The sequence below is a fragment of the Rhinolophus ferrumequinum genome, chromosome 5 (genome assembly GCF_004115265.2).
Source record: "Rhinolophus ferrumequinum isolate MPI-CBG mRhiFer1 chromosome 5, mRhiFer1_v1.p, whole genome shotgun sequence".
Taxonomy (NCBI): Eukaryota; Metazoa; Chordata; class Mammalia; order Chiroptera; family Rhinolophidae; genus Rhinolophus; species Rhinolophus ferrumequinum.
In genome coordinates this window covers 33728303-33746385 of record NC_046288.1, presented here as the reverse complement: position 1 = coordinate 33746385, position 18083 = coordinate 33728303, and the positions used below count along the sequence as shown (strand labels likewise).

General features: G+C 34.6%; 1 protein-coding gene across 2 annotated transcripts in view; it reads right to left on the bottom strand.

Moving 5' to 3' along the window:
* Window positions 1-18083, bottom strand: part of MRPL1 (mitochondrial ribosomal protein L1) — a 52084-nt gene that overhangs the window by 9787 nt on the left and 24214 nt on the right. For both annotated transcript variants that reach the window (XM_033106325.1, XM_033106326.1), the window contains exon 7: window positions 9499-9605. In XM_033106325.1, the coding sequence (XP_032962216.1) occupies window positions 9499-9605 (107 nt within the window). The remainder of the gene's footprint in view (window positions 1-9498; window positions 9606-18083) is intronic.

Sequence of the window (18083 nt, the reverse complement as noted above, 5' to 3'; positions counted from 1 at the left end):
GACCTAGTTGCTTCAAAACAAGCCTTCAATTTCCATGTACTATACTATTCAAATCTGTTGTTTAACTGAACTCCAACACATTCACTTTTCCTGTTCTAGCATGTTCACTAAAACTAAAGGCTCTGATTTCAACACAAGATTTTATTATGTTTATTCCCTTGCCCTGAACTTACTTATTTTTGTTACAAGTATACTTCATCTTTTATCAGCTGCCAGGTCAACAGTATTCTTGCCACAAAACAATTCACTATTACACAAGCAAAGCACAGTGAAACATGCCTATGAATGGATCTCGTCTACAACTTTAAAAAGAAAAAAAAAACATCAAAGACACTGCCTTTATATTAAGTATGTCAAAGATCCAAGTATATTTGAAACCCAGACAAGAAACACTAGTTAAATCAGGTCTTGGCATAATCTAGTATAAACATAAATCTGAGCTGTGCTACCCTCTGACTTTTTCTTTTTAGAAAAATTAGCTTAGGCTTGATTTGCCAATACCATTATTATTCATAACTCCTCAAAATCTGGATATTTACATGATTTTAAAAGGGCTACCGCTGTTTTTCCTGTAATGCTCTGCTAACTGTTTATGTCAAAGCTAGGCTATTACATAATGTATTTTTAAAAGATGGTCTTCAAAATTGCAATCATATTTAATGAAGTTTTTAGAAGTCTTCCTCATTCCAAATTATTCAAGATTTTATGTTCTAATTACCCATTAATAAAACTATAGAAATAGCAATAGTTTCTAAACTAAAACAAAACAAGTGGCACACATATTTTAAAAGTACATAGTTTCTTTAGAACACTTTACTCTCTTTTATTTACTTTACCTGACTTTATAGTATGATAGTGGGAACCTGTCCTGTGATATAAGAAAATAAAAAGCAGGACTCCATTCACTCAAAGGAGAAATCAATGTTTCATAATAAACTTATTGGTGCCACTAACTTGGAATTAGCAATAATTCAGAGACTGTCAAAAATATTTGAAAAGTTTTATGATATAATAAATGAATATGAATAAAATTATAGGAAAACATTTAAATATCTTTGGGGAACAAACTTTTATGGTAAAAACGTTTTTTTTTTTTTAGTATAAACAACTGATGTGTCATTAACTCAGGCAGCATCTACCAAGCAAAACTTATTAGATAGTCTATGTAATCAAAATTAAGTTGCATGTCATTGAAAAACTATTCTGTGGTATTTACTTCCCACTAATTCATACTCATTTTCCCATAAATTTAATTATATTTTTCAGGTCTTTCCAAAATATAGGTGGATGTACAAGAAGGGAGGGAAGAGAAGAGAGGTTTAAAAGAAAAGGGAGAGAGATGGAAAAAAGAAAATAGAAATGAAAAACTTCAAAGAACTATTAAAAGGAAAAAAGGAAAAAGGGAGGGAGAAAGGAAGGAAAAAGGGAACCTGAAGACAAATGTCAAAAACTAACTACAAATTATAACATTTTTAAATCATGTCAAATAATTCTCATCAAAGTACCGGAAAGGAACAACTATCTCTTCACCCAGAGATTGAAAGAGAGAGTAAAACCATTTTGAATATTCAAATGGGAAGGAAAATACTGTTAAGTTGCTTAAAAGCATCATTATATTATTATTATTATTATTATTATTATTATTATTATTATTATTATTATTTATTATTATCATTATTCTTGAACTAAGCCTCATCTAATCTCCTGACTAGAGGATGAGGCCTGGCGGCCAGAATTCTGAGAGCCAAGTCAGGGGGAAAGAGTGGGAGGCGGGTGAAGGTGAGGGTGGGGGAAGAAAGGGTTTCTCAGCATTCACTACACATTATTCACTTAATCTTCCTGTTTTGAATTTTCTCAACTCCTGATCTCCACCAGTTTAGAGACCCTCTGTTTCAATCTTTGCAGCCTACTGCTGGCATGGGAAGGGCAGTTACCCAGTGCCATGAAGTATGCAAGAATCTTCAAGTTTTCAGCGAATCCTCCCTATTTCAGAGGGCTCTTGACGCATCTCCACACATAACACTAACAGTCCAAAGATATCTAGAGCCAGATCCTGAGCCTTTTTAAAGGCCCTGAAATTTAGATTCTATTAAGTTTTTTTTGGCTTTCTCCATTGCTAATTTAGGATTTGGCATTTTTTAAGCAGTTACCATATGGTGTTCAATCTACTATCTTTACCTAGAAGCCTCAGAATACATGTTATTTTCAAGTGTCCATGGAATACTTGGAAACAGAATATTAATCTTGCACTATAGGCTACAATGAAAGTCTCAAGAAATTTTTAAAAAGTAGAAACTACAACCATAAGGCAGTCAAACTAGAACATAACAAAAATTTAAAGAAGCCAAAAAAGTTCCAAAATTTAAAATACACTTCCAAATAATAAAAAAGTACCATGACATACTATTTAGAAAACAATGACAAGAAAACTAAACATCAAAACCCGTAACTAGAGACAGACTCACAGATTTAAACTCATTACTGAAAAAAGAAAAATACTGAAAACTCACAAATCTTAGAAAACTAGAAAACCAATAACCAAAAAAATCTCAAGGTAATAAGGATAAAGAAAAAGCCATAGTCAATAAACTACAAAAAGAAAAAAGTAACAATAAGTAAATTCTAAAAGCTATACTAAAAAAATGAAAGTACTTTAAAAAGCATTAAAGGAGAATGACCTATTCTTAGGTTATGCATATGAAAATATTGAGGGTTGAAGTGTTATGATGTCTGCAACTGAACTTTAAGTGGTTCAGAAAATAAAGAGTATCTACTATTTTCTCTGAGCAAACTACTTCTACTAGTTTTTCTAAGCAGTGTGACCAAATTGGTGAATCTAGGCGATGAGTACATAGATATTCTAATAGTACATAGATTGTACTATGCTTTCAACTTTTCCATTCATTTAAAATTTTTCAAAATAAAAAACTGAGGAAAAAGATATGACGACATAGTTACAAATAACAGCTTAACTAGAGGTAAGGCGTTATGAAGCAATACGTTTCAGAAAAATGTGTGATACTTCATTACTTTCTTATATGAAATGTCATGAATATGGTTTAATTTCTCTTTTGATTTTTTTTGAAAGTGCTATGAACCCAGTAAGTCCCAATGTTCTAAAGTAAAAATGAAGATAAAACATCAAGATTTATGATTTTTATGGTTTTTCAGAAGGTTTATACTGAAAAGTCTTTTTAAAAAGCCGTACTTCCATGTATATGTGTACTTGAAAGAAGTGAAAAATTAAAACAGAAAAAGTTGATTGGAATATAGCGGGTCCTCACTAAACATTCTTTCGAAGGCAAAACACTTGCTATAAAGTGTAGAAAATTCTACCAAGTTGCTGCGCTGACAGAAAAACACTTATACAGCAGCCAAAACTACAACAAATGATCTGAAACTAAGAAGATTTCACAGTACATTGCCCCCTTTAAAAGGTTCACTGTGCATTAAAACACAAATCTATGGTTTTATCCTCAAACTTCATCTAACTTTATTAATCCCAAAAGATTTTTCAGTTAGAATTCATTTGAAAATCAGTCATTTCCCATGAAAACTATTAAGTATTTCTACATATGTGAGATTCTACTGAACTAGATTCACAAATAAAAGTTAGCTAGTTGCTCTTGAAAACATACACACAAAAACATCAGTCTGATTTTATAGGCTCTGTTAGCAGTATATATAATAGGCCATGAGAGTCATATAATTTATTCTGGTATTAAATACTATGGTAGGTTAAATATACCAAATAAGCACATTCCAATTTTTCCTTTAAACTACACTTTATATCCTCTCCTCTTGATAAATGCTTCCTATTACACATCTCAATGTGCCATATTTTACAGCTGTAGTAATTTTTTTCCTAGTGAAAAGTTTTATTCCTTGATCTCCACCACTCTCAGCAAATGAAACCTAACTGCAAGACTATCACACCTGTTTGTTTTTGAAATATGTGGGGCAGTTAACATTAATAAAAGTGAAAGAACAAAGAGAGAGAACATTTTAGTTTTTGACAAATATAAAACTATTATGTGTGCCTCCGTAAAATGGTAAGTCAATATCAATAGAAAATTAGAAGGAACTTTTACCTTATAATAAAGGACAAGTTAAGAAAACTAATCAACAATGCAACTGGCTTAAAATTACACTTACAAGTGTTCTAAAAAAGTAGGCTGGAGGTCAAATATCGTATTTCCCTGAAAATAAAACCTAACCGGAAAATAAGCCCTAGCATGATTTTTCAGGATGCCCTTACCCCCAAAATAAGCCCCAGTTAAGATAGTCAGCCAGATGGACGCATTTAATACGTCCATTGCAACACACGACGGACATATTGAATTATAAAATAATTACATTAATATATAAGTAAATATAAATAAATTATATTATTGACATTAATACTTAAATTATAATATAAATTATAATTAAGTACTTGTAATACCCAAGTGGGCACCTTTGGACAAGAGGTAAACGCCTATGTAAACAGATGAACTCGAGACTTATTGCTGAATGACCAATTGGAGTACAGATACAACGCATGAATAACGTGTGCACTTGATAACGAACAGATGTGGTTGTGTCTACTATGAATCTTCATAATTCAATACGTCGCGTGTTGTAACGAATATACTTAATGCACTCATGTGAAATGAAACATTTTCTGAATTTTGGTGCCTGCAATTTTTCGTCGCTTTTTTTTGTGTGGACCATCATTCTTAACTGTCATCATTTTTGTTGCACTCCTGTCTCGTAAGTCTTCAATTAACACTTGATTTAATGGTAGATTTAAAGGGAATAACATTTTGACCCCCAGACAAGATGAGTGCAAACAGAAAGAACTATTCCATCGAGTACAAGAAAGGAATCGTGGAAGACTCCCGGGGCAAGAATCTTACGGCTTTCTGCAAAGAGAAGTTGGATCTCCGAATGGTCTGAAAATGGCGAGCAGAGTATGATAACCTCAGTCAACAGGTGGAGGAGGGAAATGCTAAGAAGTCTAAGTGTGGATCAGGTCGGCAACCATTATTTCCTGAGCTGGAAGATATCATCTGTGAATGGACTCCTGACAGGAGAGCAAAGGCTTTGGTTGTGCGCAGGGCTGATATTCAAGCATTTGCCCTTGCAATGGCACCACAGTTAGAAATATCCCCAGAAGAATTCAAAGCATCACAACACTGGCTGGATGGCTTCCTTCAGCGATATGAACTGTCTCTAAGATCGACAACACGGTTCAAGCTGGAAGCTACTGAAGTTATTAAACATGCACTTGCATTCAAATCCTTTGTTGATGGCATCGGCTTTTCTAAATACCAACTCTCCAACATGATTGCTATGGATGAAAATGTAGTGTTTATGGGCCAAAGATCTCAAACGACAATTGATCAGAGGGGTGCCTCATCAATCTACATTCCCTCCAGTGGTTACGAAAGTGCACGTGTTACCTGTATTTCTGGCAATTCGTCTGGAGGGAAAGAAAGCCCCTCCTCTAATTATCACTAAGGGCAAGAAAGATAAGGCTGAACGTGTTTCAGGCATTTCTTGAAATGTTCTTGAAACCCAAAAAGCCTGGTGCACACAAGCCCTTATAAGGAGGTGGGTCAATTTAATGCTGCCACTTGTTTTGTGAGGTGGCCAAAGAGGGCTGCTAGTCTGGGATTCAGCCAGCACTCACTGTGCTAAAGACACCAAGAACTTCCTTGCAGAGAGAAGAATAGATCAAATAATGATTCCCGCAGGAATGACTGCCTATCTCCAGACTCTTGATATTGCAATAAACAAGCCATTCAAGGACCATCTGCACACATTGTAGAAATCAATGACTACATTGAAAATAGAGTGGAGAGAAATCAGCGTGGAAACTTTGTGAAGCCTAGCCTGCAAGAGGTCGTGACTTGGGTGAAGAATTCATGGGATAAAACCACTGACAGCTGTGTTGCCAAAACACTACGAGCAGGCTACGTGGACAAGTGCTCATTTAAGGAGAGTGCTATTTCTGGACATGAGAGATTGGGGTCAATGATTCTACAGGAGATAGAGTCGCAAGAAATTCAAGCTGGAATTTGGGGTTTGGAAAGTTATGATGATGTTCCAGAAGAAGATGGCATGACTATATTTTAATAAATGTAGATTTTGGTACATGAATAAATGAATAAATGTAGATTGTTGTACATGAAAAAATGTAGATTGTTATACATGAAAAACTAAGACATCCCTGAAAATAAGCCCTAATGTGTCTTTTGGAGTAAAAATTAATATTAGATCCGGTCTTATTTTCAGGGAAATATGGTATCTTAAATCATACAAGGAATTTATCAGAGAGAAAAAACACAGCAGGTTCTGAGAGCCTCATAGTTAACATAAATTGGATTTGTGGTACATTAAAAAATAATAATAGGCACCCTTTGAAAATTACTTCAAAGTCTTTATTCTGGCAGGTTTATGCTGTAATATCTGGACACTGTTTAATATTCTCGTGTAATGTCAAAATACACATGTGGCTGAGCATTCCTATAATGAATAGAGGACAGGATAATTCTGACTCTAAATTCCAGGAAGTAAAAGTTTCACTTTCAATATTACTCCATAAGGACTGTTTAAAAAGTTTAGTGTAAATCAAATTTTTATTAAATAAAAACATTGATTCACTAAATATTATAATGCCTTTTAATAACTTTTAGCTGATCTTCACTTAGTAATAGCTTCTGCTTATTCACCCATTTGTAAATTCATTCATTCAATAAGTATTTAGTGAACACCTAGTACCTGCCACGTACTATTCTAGGAACTAAGGATACAACAATAAACAAATGAACAAAAATTCCTTCTATTTTCTTATTCTTTTGGGTATCTTAGCTCCTCCTCAGCAGTGGCAAAACCTTAATTGTCTCCCAAATCCATCCTCTCTTCTTTTAATTAATTTAAGTTTTAGCTGGGCACAAGGCCACGAAACTAGGCCATATGACTAACCCTGATCCATGGGGTGGGGGCAGAATGATGAGGGCAATGGTTCACATGCTTGAAAGAAAGCTGCTTGTTCACCACCTCCTCTTGCCTCCTTTACACTGGCTACAGGTCAGACATGGTATCAGCAAGATTCAACCACAAAGAATTAAAGACTCTAGAAGATGGGAAAAGGGGGGTAGGGGGGAAAGAATGGAACTTTGATCCCTGGTTAACCCTTTGGAGCAGAATAGCCCTGAGCTGCCCAGCAGCTCAAACTTCGGAGAAAAATAACTATCTTTCATGATTAAGTCATTGTCATTTGGTCCCTTAAAACACCCGAAACAACATAGATGTATAGTAGTCTATTCCTCATCTAACATATTATAAAACAGAATAATGACCCTTAATTCACCTTGTGTATATTTTCAAACTCCACCTAGAAGCCATCCATGACTCTACACCATAACATCAATCATTGCTTCTTTTCTGCAACTTCTTTATATCTTATATATATTTCTACTATTACACTTATCATAATCTCGATTATTCATTTCCATATGTAGCTCCTGTACTAGATACGAGATGTCATATGTCATCTTCTTATCTACTCCTTCCTAGCCTATAGAGTATGTATGCTTATTCATCTCATTTTACATATAGAGGCCATGGGGGAAAAACTGAGGCTCAGAGAGCAAGGTGGCACAATTCTAATCTAGAACTAGAATTTGAGCCAGACAGTATGAATCTAAAACCCATTATTATACTATAATATTTAAGTAGTATTCCAAAAGATTCTCTTTCAATACACAGATCAGTTCCTTTCTCATTAAGGAAAAGCATTATATCTCTAAAAAGATCCAGGTAGTCTGATCTGGAGCCCATGTTTTAATCACTAAGGTATTTGTTGAAAAGAATGAATAAGATGACATGGTTTGAATAAGATGACACGGTTTTGTCATCTTCCCTAAGATCTAAGTCAGGATCTATATAAACTACCAACTGAATGTACTGAAAACATTACTTAAGATCTAGCTAGAAAGAGTCTTATAAAGATATTCTACAGTCCCCCAAAGTCCTACCAAAACAGTAACGACAACTGCTACCATTTAAATTTTTTTTTAATCTCTAAAACCACACTGTGAAATAGATATTACCACATACATTTTATAGACGAGGAAATTTGAGACACAACAACATTAAGAAATTTGTTTAAAGTCTGCCATCCTGTAAGTAGCAGAACTGGTATTCAAACCCATGTCTTTATAGCTCCAAAATATTCTCTTAAAATTTGTGTTTGTTTTTTTTGTTTGTTTTTTACATTACAATGTTGTTATCCCTAAGAAACAAGAAGCACTGCCCAGGGCCTTTTGTAAACAAGCAAGTTCCAACTTCAGATTCTAGCAGAGTTCAATGCCAAATGAACTGGGGCTGAGCCCTGATGGTAATGAGGGCAAGGAAGGGTTTCCCTGTCCCTGACTGGATTAAACCTGCTTTGCCCCTTTCCATAGCAAGTTTTTCTTCCATAGAACCAGCTGAGCACCTTTTCCATCTTTCTGAGCAGCTTTTCCATATTTTTGATAGCTCAATTAGCTTGGACTACTATGTTGGTTATAATGCAGAATTCCTCTTAAGAGGGGTATGGGAAGGAGGAATAACAGCTATTCAAATCACTCCAGCCACAAGGCTGGACGATATAGAGCTAAAGAGCTTGGACTCTTGAGGAGCCTGCCAAGATTCAAATGCCTAATCTGCCTCATACTAGCTGTGGCACCTTGGAGAAAGTATTTAACCTCTCTGGGCTTGCATGCCTTCATCTATAAAATGAGGACGCTAATTTATTCTTCATAGGGTTGAGAATTAAAAGAATATATGAAAAGTGTTTACAATGATGCTTGGCACTTGGTAGGCAGTTTAAATTTTGCTATTAATATTACTAATATTCCTATAGTTATTGCACAGGGAAAAAATTACACACATTAAATAAGTATTTTAGAGATTCTCTAGTATAAAGAAGATATTAGCAAATAGCTATATATTTAAAACCCAGTCCTATAAAAATCTGACATATGTGTATTAGAGTCCTAAAAATAATTTGGAAATTGATTTCCAGCATCTTCTTTAAGTGGGCAAACAGTTTTTAAAACCCATGCAGAGATATTCAGAAACAATTCATTAAAATAAATTACTCAATTCCATTAAAGTAAGATTAATGATCTATTATGGGCTCAGCATTATGCAAAGTTCTATAGCTCTAGACCCTACTTTCAATAAGCTTAAAATATTAGAGAATAACAGACATAACAGAATAGATAATCAAATAAGGCAAAGTACAAATAAATGTCAGTGGGTGGCACATAACTCAGAAGGAATTCTACAGTACCATTAAAATTTATGAATTCAATCAATAAAGAACTATCTATGTGTATCTTTAGTGCCCGTAATGCTAGTGATAAGAACAAGTTCAAAGAACTGGTATATTATATTATAAATTATTGATGAATCACTTCAGCAAAAACGAAACAGAGTTATTGCATAATTTCCACAGTAACTTACTGTTGCTATTTTTGTCTTGAGAAAATTCTCCCTTTCTTCATCTACCTTAATTTCATGTCCAGTTTTAAATAATTCAAGCATTTTGGGGATGTCACGGCCAATGGAATCTGGTTAGGAAAATAAAAAATCCAAAGTTATCACTCCATCTAAACAAGTAGCAAAAATTACTGAATAAGAAAAGCATTCATCTCCTGTTAAGATACAGAAAATAAGCTGTGGCAGAGAGACTTTAGAATGGCCCCATTTCCTGGTATTCGTGCTCTTGATTGACTCCCTCTCTGTGTGTGGACGGGACCTGCAACTCGCTCTAACCAAGAAACGGGATGATTATGTGTACATGATTACATTACATAGAACAGCAATGCCTATCTCGAAGGAGACTCTCTTCCTAATGGCTTTGAAGCAGCAAGCTATTATGTTATGAGGTGTATATAAAGAGGGCCACGAGGTAAGAAACTGAGGCCCTCAGTGCCACAGCCTGCAACAAACTGAATACTGCCAAAAAGGCACATGAATCTGGAAGCAAATCCTTCCCCAGTTAAGTCTCAGATGAGACCACAACCTGAGCCAACACTTTGACTGGAGCTTTACAGACCCCTGAAGCAGAGAACCCAGCTTAGCTATATACACATCCCTGACACACAGAAGCTGAGACAGTAAATGTGTGTTGTTTTAAGCTACTAAATTTGTGGTAATATTGTTGCACAATAATAGATAACTAAGTATAAGCAACGATACTGCTTATCATACTTTAGAAATATTGGTGACAAATTAAAATAAAATGTATAAAATAATCTATAATAGAGGCTAACAGTGGAGTCTTCAAATCTTTTAAGAACATTTTACCTACCTTTGTGTGAAATTCACCTGACCTGCCTTACCATAAAGAAGGGAAGTAACAAGAAAAGTAGCAAGATTTAACAGTGGAAATAATGTCACAGTGAATGACGCAGCTCATTACTGCACAAATGGTTACAGAAAAAGAGTTAAAAATTAAAACTTAACTTATTGGATTCTAATGTCAGTTTGTTCTCCATCCGGTGGGGGAAAAAAGGATGCAACTGACTATAAAAAGGAAAAAAACGGTATCAAGGTAAAAACTAAGAATTTTCTTTATTTTTTTAAAAAAACTAAGAATTTTCAAAGATCATGTAGAAGACTCCGAACATAAACTACACCTTCCTAATCTTGAGTCATTAACATTTTAACTCAAATTTAATCATAAAAACACAGTTTTAATATTCCACAATACTATATTTTAACTTGAAAATTTTTTGACTTTGTACATAGAAAATGTGAATTATGAGAAGGGTAAGAAATACAATAAGGAATGTGCCATTAAAGACATACCACTCCCACTGTTATCTCCAGAAATTCTCCCTATAAGTCAGTGTGAAAATCTCATTATATAGGAAGCACAGTATACCCTCAGCATGCATTACTTCTAAGGGTTATCTGAGTTGTTCAGTATCGCTTAGAGCACTTCACACCTATAAATGGAAATTATCCACAAGAAGCTTGCAATCTAATTGGGAGAAAAGGGACATACAGAGGCCACAACTACTGAAAAATTTTAGTTTTTTTAGTATAACATTTTGATGTAATTGAGTACTAAACAGTATGACAGAGAGTGTAACAATAAATGGTAAGATGCTAATACAGTAGTCCCCGCTTATCCACCATTTAGCTTTCCATGGTTACAGTTATCCATGGTCCGAAAATATTACATGGAAAATTCCAGAAATAAACAATTAATAAGTTTTAAATTGCATGCTATTGCAGGCTGTTGCGAGCCATCCACTATGTCCCACCAGGAACGTGAATCACCCCTTTGTGCAGCGTGTCCACACTACATACCCCACCTGTCCCCACCTGTCAGTCACCTAGTAGCCATATCTGTTATCAGAGAGAGACCACATCCACATAACTTTTATTATGTATATTGTTATAACTTCTATTTTGTTATCATTGTTGTTCATCTCTTACTGTGCCAAAATTATAAATTAAACTTTATTATGGGTATGTATGTATGTATAGAAAAAACAAAGTATATATAGGGTTCAGTACCATCCGTAGTTTCAGGCATCCACTGGAGGTCTTGGAACGTATTCCCCGAGGATAAGGGGCGACTATTGCAGTGATGTACAAAGAACAGGAACCAGTTAAACCATGTATATCTCTATTTAAACTTCTTTAACATATATATATATATATATATACGTATATATATACGTGTGTATATATACACGTGTGTGTGTGTGTGTGTGTGTGTGTGTATATATATATATATATATATATATATAATGTTTTCTTAAGAATAGCACCTAATATATAGTGAGAGCTCCAGAATTACCTCCTGGCAGACCTGAGTCTGTAACTATAACACTGCCTTCCACCTGTCACTATGGACGAACTGTCCATGCTCTAGCCAAAGGCCATCCCTCTTCATTTGTGTACTGGATCCCACTCTTCCACACCACACCTCCCTTCTCTTCTCTACATTGTCAATTTTTCCTGCTTTTCTAGATCATTGTAATCAGCTTACAAACTGGCTATAAAACCTGCCATCTTAAAATAAAATAAGTCTACGACTTCATATTGCCTTCTGTGACCATGCAATACTCCTCTTAAGAGCATCATTTCTCAAAAAACGCTATCTTTCTGTCTCTGCTTCCTCTCCATCCATTTTCTCTTAGGCCAACTTTAATCAGGTTATCATCCCCAATGCTCCCCGGAAAATAATCTTTTCAAGTCCTCAGTGACCTTCACTGGGTTCCTCTGACTTGCTTTAGCAACAGTAGTTCTGAGTCTATCTCTCCTCTTTCTACAATATCTTGACTTGTCCTGTGAAACATTACTCTCACTGGTTGTTCCACTCTGTTCTTGTGGGCTGAGTTACCCTCATTTAGCTGACTTCCAAAGGCTGAACTGCCTCAGGGTTGAGTCATTTGACCTCTTTCTATCCATACACACCTCCCCAGGTGATCTCATCCAAATACATGACTTTATACACCATTTATCCACTGATAACTGCCAAATTTATATCTCTAGCCACAAACTCTCTCATGAGCTCCAACCACCTACTCTATGATCTCCACCTAGATACAGGTAGGTAATTAGTAAGAAGTACAGTATGACAGATGTTTGCTGAAAGAATGAATAAATGACTTCATTATGTTGAGTCTGATATCTTAGTAATGTTGTAATGATAATGAAGTGGGAAAGAATAAGGCTTAAGAAGGAAAGAGAAATAACTCTGCACTAAAACATCCTGAAGTGAAGGAGGTGTTAATGAAATACTGTATACAGTTAGCAATAAGAACTGGAAAAAAGTGATAGATTGGGGATAATGATGTAGATTTGAGTTAAGCCAGTTCCATCCTAAAACACAAATAAAACAACCTTCCTTAGACCTCATATATTTCTCTCTCCCTCCCTCCCTTTCTCTCTCTCCCTCCCTATTTCACTCCCTCTATCTCTCCCCTAACCAAAGCATGTTGATGTGATTTTGTATTTCCCTAATGGCCAAGATGTCGAACATCATTTCATGTGCTTTACTAGCCAACTGCATATCTTCTTCTGTATAAAGTGCTCATTTAATTCTTTTGTCTTTAAAAAATATTAGGTTTGATAGTCTTCTTATTGAGTTATAATAAGTCTTTATATACTCTGGATACAATCCTTTGTTAGATACATCTGTGCTAAGTATTTTCCTCCCATGTGTGGCTTGTCTTTCCATTTTCTGAATGGTGCCTTCCCATGAGCAAAGTTTTTAATTTTGACCAAGTCCAATTTAGCAACTTTTTCTCCAATGGTTCATGTTTTTTGTGTCTGAAGAAATCTTTACCTAACCCAAGGCCATAGAGATTTTCTTCTAGAAATTTTTCTTCTAAAATTTCATGGCTTTAGCCCTTACAATTAGGTCAATGACCCATTTTGAATTAATTTTGTGTCTGATGTGAGGAAAGGGATACCCAGTTATTGCAGCACCATTCATGGAAAACAACTATTTTTTTCTGTATAACCTTGGTACCTTTGTCAAAAACCAGTTGACCCTTAGGATTGGGTCCATTTCTGAACTCTCAATGTTTGATCTAAACACATTTATCCTTATGTCTTGATTACTGTAGCTCTATAGTAAAGTCATAAGTCACATAATGTAAGTTTTTTTTTTGAAGAACTTTGCTCTTCTTTTCAAAAATCATTTTTCGATCCCTGGTCCTTTGTCTTTCCATTTAGATAATAGAATGAGCTTGTTAATTTCTTAAATCATTTTTTAAGCCTTTTGGGAGTTTGATTAGGATTACATTAAATCTATAGAAAAAAGTAGGAGTAATTCCATCTTAACATTTTACTTCAAATCCATAGCAATGGTATATAACTTTATTTATTTAGGTACTTCTTTTGTTAAATTTATTCATAAGTATGTTATTTGTTTTTTGATGCTCTTGTGAATAGAGCTGGTTCACAAATTTCATTTTGATTGTCTATTGCTAGTACATAGAAATTCAGTTGATTTTGTGTTGTTGATTTTGTATCCTGCAACCCCACTAAATTCACTTATTAGAATTCACTTACTAGAATATATTAGAATCACATTCCCTAGAAATAATGACTATTTTTATTTCTACCTTTCCCACGTGTATGCCCTTTAATTGTCCTACTTGGTACAATGTTGAACGTAAGTGGTGAGAGCAGAGGTCTTTGCCTTGTTCCTGATATTAGGTAGAAAGCATTCAGTCTTAATGGTCTCATCATCATCAATAGTATTTGCTGATTTTTCATAGATGAGCTTTGTCAACTTGAGAAAGTTCATTTTATTCCTAGTATTCTGAGAGTTCTTATTGTGAATGGGCATTAGATTTTGTCAAACGCTTTCTCTATATCTACTGAGATGATCTTAAGTTCTTTGTCCTTTATTCTGCTAACATGGTATATTATATTGATGTTCAGATGTTGAATCAACTTTGTGTTTCGGGAATAAATCTCCTTGGTTAAGGTTTTTTAATCTTTATACACATACATACACACTGCTGAGTTCAATTTGCTACACTTTGTTAAGGATTTTTGCTTCTATGCTCATGAGGGATATTGATCTGTAGATTTCTTTGCTTGTGATGTCCTTGTCTAGCTTTGTTATCAGGGTAATGCTGAGCTCAAAAATGAGCTGGTTAAGTGTTCCTTCCCCCACTATTTGCTAAAAGAAGTTGTGAAGAATTGGTATTATTTCTGTCTTAAATGTTGGATAGAATTCACCTGTCATGTGGGCCTGAACTTTTCATTGTGGGAAGCTGTAAATTACTAATTCAATTTCTTTACTTGATACAGATCTACTTAGATTTTCTATTTCTTCTGGACACTTTTGGTAATTTATGTCTTTCAAGGAATTTACCCATTTCATGTAAGTTGTCAACATTTGTTGGCATAAAGTTGTTCATAATATCACCGTTTTTATCTTTTCATATCTATGGGATATAGATATTTCATCTGTGATCTTGATAAACTTGATCTCTTTTTTAAATCAGTCCAGCTGAAGTTTTATCAATTTTATTGACCTTTTCAGTGAATAAGTTTTCCTTTGATTGCTTTTCTCTGTTGTTTGTTCTTTTTCTATTTCATTGATTTCTGCTCTGATCTTTATTATTGTCTTCCTTTTACTTACTTTGGGTTCGATTTGCTTCCTTTTTTCCCCTAGGTGCTTAAGGTAAAAGCCTAGAACAATGATTATAAACCTTTCTTTCGTAATTTAGCCTTTAAAACTAAAAATTCCTTCTGCAGATAATGTGCACATTATTGCTTCAGCTTTATCGTACAAGTTTTGACATGTTGTGTTTTCACTGTCATTCAGTCCAAGACATTTTCTAATTTCTCTGGTGATTTCTTCTTTGATTTATCAGTTATCTAAAAATGGGTTCTTTAATTTTAATGTATTTGGAGATTACTCGTATTTCTTGCAGTTACTGATTTCTGATTTAACTGCTGTGATTAGAAAACATGCTCTATATGATTTCAATCCTTTTAAATTTATTAAGACTTGCCTTATAACCAAGCAAATGATCTAACCTGGTGAATGTTCCATGTACAACTTGAAAAGCGTATATCAAACAACACTTCTTATTGTTCGATGAAGTGTTGTATAGATGTCAATTAAGCCGAGTTGGTTAATAATATTGTCCGAGTCTTTTATATCTTTACTGATTTTCTATTTATAAGTTCTATCAGTTACTGAGAGAAGAATATTAAAATTTCTAACTGTACTTGATGATTAGTCTATTTCTCTTTTCAGTTCTGCCAGTTTTGCTTCATGTGTTTTGTGGCTCTGTTTTTAAACAAGCATGTCCTTTTACTATTATAGGATAACCATCTTTTTTCTTAGTAAATTATTTGTCTTAAAAGTCTATCTTGTCTGGTATTAAGATAGCCAACCCAACTCTCTAATGCTTACTGTTTTCATGGTGTATCTTTACTCTCCATTTTACTTTCAGCCTATTTGTGGTTGAATATAAAGTGTGTCTCCTGTAGACAGCATATAATTGGATTGCTTTTTCATCATCTTATAACCTCTGCCTTTTGGTTGAAGTATTTATTCCATTTCCAATTAACCTAACTATGGATACAGCTGGATTTAGGTCTTTAGTATGTGTTTTCTATTTGTCTTATTTCATGTGTTTCTGTTCTTCCTTTACTGCCTTCTTTTGTCTTAAACAAAAAGCTTTAGTATATCATTTTTACTCCTCTGTTTAGTTTGTGTATGGTGTTTTACTTGCCCTAGAGATTACAATGAGCACATTTATTTATTTATTTATCACAGCCTACTTCATCATAATATTGACTTATTTCTAAGAAAATAAGTTTGTGCCAACCTATATCCATCTCCCCTACCTTACCTTGTGAAATTATTATCATGCCCAAACCTACCTTATTTCCTGTAAATCTATGTATAAAATAGTATTCACTGGGCTACGTGAGACAGAAATTAGGGAATCATTCTAGATTCCACTCTTTCCCTAACCCCAATATCTAATCATTAACTCTGTTAATTCTACGTCCTGCATATCCCACAACAGCCTTCCTCTTCTCTGTCATCACTGCCACTGCTCAGATTCTGTCCTTATACACCTTTTACCTGGCCAACTGCATTAGTCTTCTCACTGGTCTCTGTTCTGAACATTTCATCATCCTCAAATCACCATTCTATCACTTTCACAGCTCACTCATATAGTCATTCTAATAAGCAAATCTTCTACCAATCTTCTGAGCAACAATTTTCAATGGCTTCCATCTGCATAGAGGATAAAATCTAATCTCCATGGCACGGCACAAAGCCTTCTGTGATCTGGCGCACTGCCTATCACTGTCTAACCCCACTGCCTACCACTATCTGATAACACTTTATGTACCCAACGATAGAAAGCTACTTATAACTTCCTGAACATAACTGGCTCTCTCATACTTTTGTGCATTAATGCAGGCCATTTCCTCTACCTGGAATGTTCTCCCCATGCAGTCAGGATAGAAAATGTCTATTCATGCTTAAGTGCTCAACTTAACTGCTACCTTCTTTCTATAATCTGATTCTACAAAGTAGTCCCTCATTCCTCTAAGCACTTTGTACCTTTTCTACTGGTACACTCTCTGCATTTTAGTACAACAGTTTGTTCTCATTTCTCTCACTTCTCAATTTTTATCTCTTTAAAGATGAGAACTCTCTTTTCATCTTTCAATCCTCAGTACTCAATGTACTGCCTGGCACACAACAGGCACTCAATAATTATCTGCTTATTCAATAAATGAGTTATGAAGGTAAAAAGGATAATATGAAGATATGAAAAAGAACTGAGTTCTCCAAAATAACTACGGAACATGAATAGCTACTTTAAGAATTATAGGGTGTCAATAATAATAGATTATAATAATACATTATAAACTTGTTATGTACCCAGCCTATACTAAGCTCTTGCATACATTAGAAAAACATTACCAGAGCATGAAACCCATTTTGTAGATGAATAAACAGAGGCACAAAAATGTTCAATTATTTGTTCAAGGTCACAGTAAGTGACAAAACCAAGACTGAGAGAGGTCTATGTTAACCACTATACTATTCTGCTTTTCAGTATAACCCAATGTTAAGCTTCACTGCTCTTTCTAGGGCTTTGCTCCCCCTTGTTGCTGTGCAATTGCTCTCCTCTTTTCTCTTTTTTCTTACTTCCTTCTCTTTCTCTTCCTCTAATTCCCTTTTCAATTTCCATAATGAACGTAACCTATACTAAGCTATGCTGTCAGGTATTTCACCCTGATGTACTTTGTCTTTTTTTCTTTTACCAGGGAATATTACAGGGAAGAAGCAAGTAGAATAACAGAAGCCAGGGAAGAAAAAGAAGGAATAGTTAATGAGAAAAGAGGTAAGTTAAGATTATACAGCATAAAAAAGTTTCAAGAAACAGAGAAAACTAAGAACAGATCTTTAAATGTGGAAAAAAAATACAGTGATGATTAGTGAGAGCAACATTTTAACTGAATATGGGAAAGAAGGATGTAAGGAAGAACAATAACACTTGGTAAGGAAACGGAGACAGCCAACC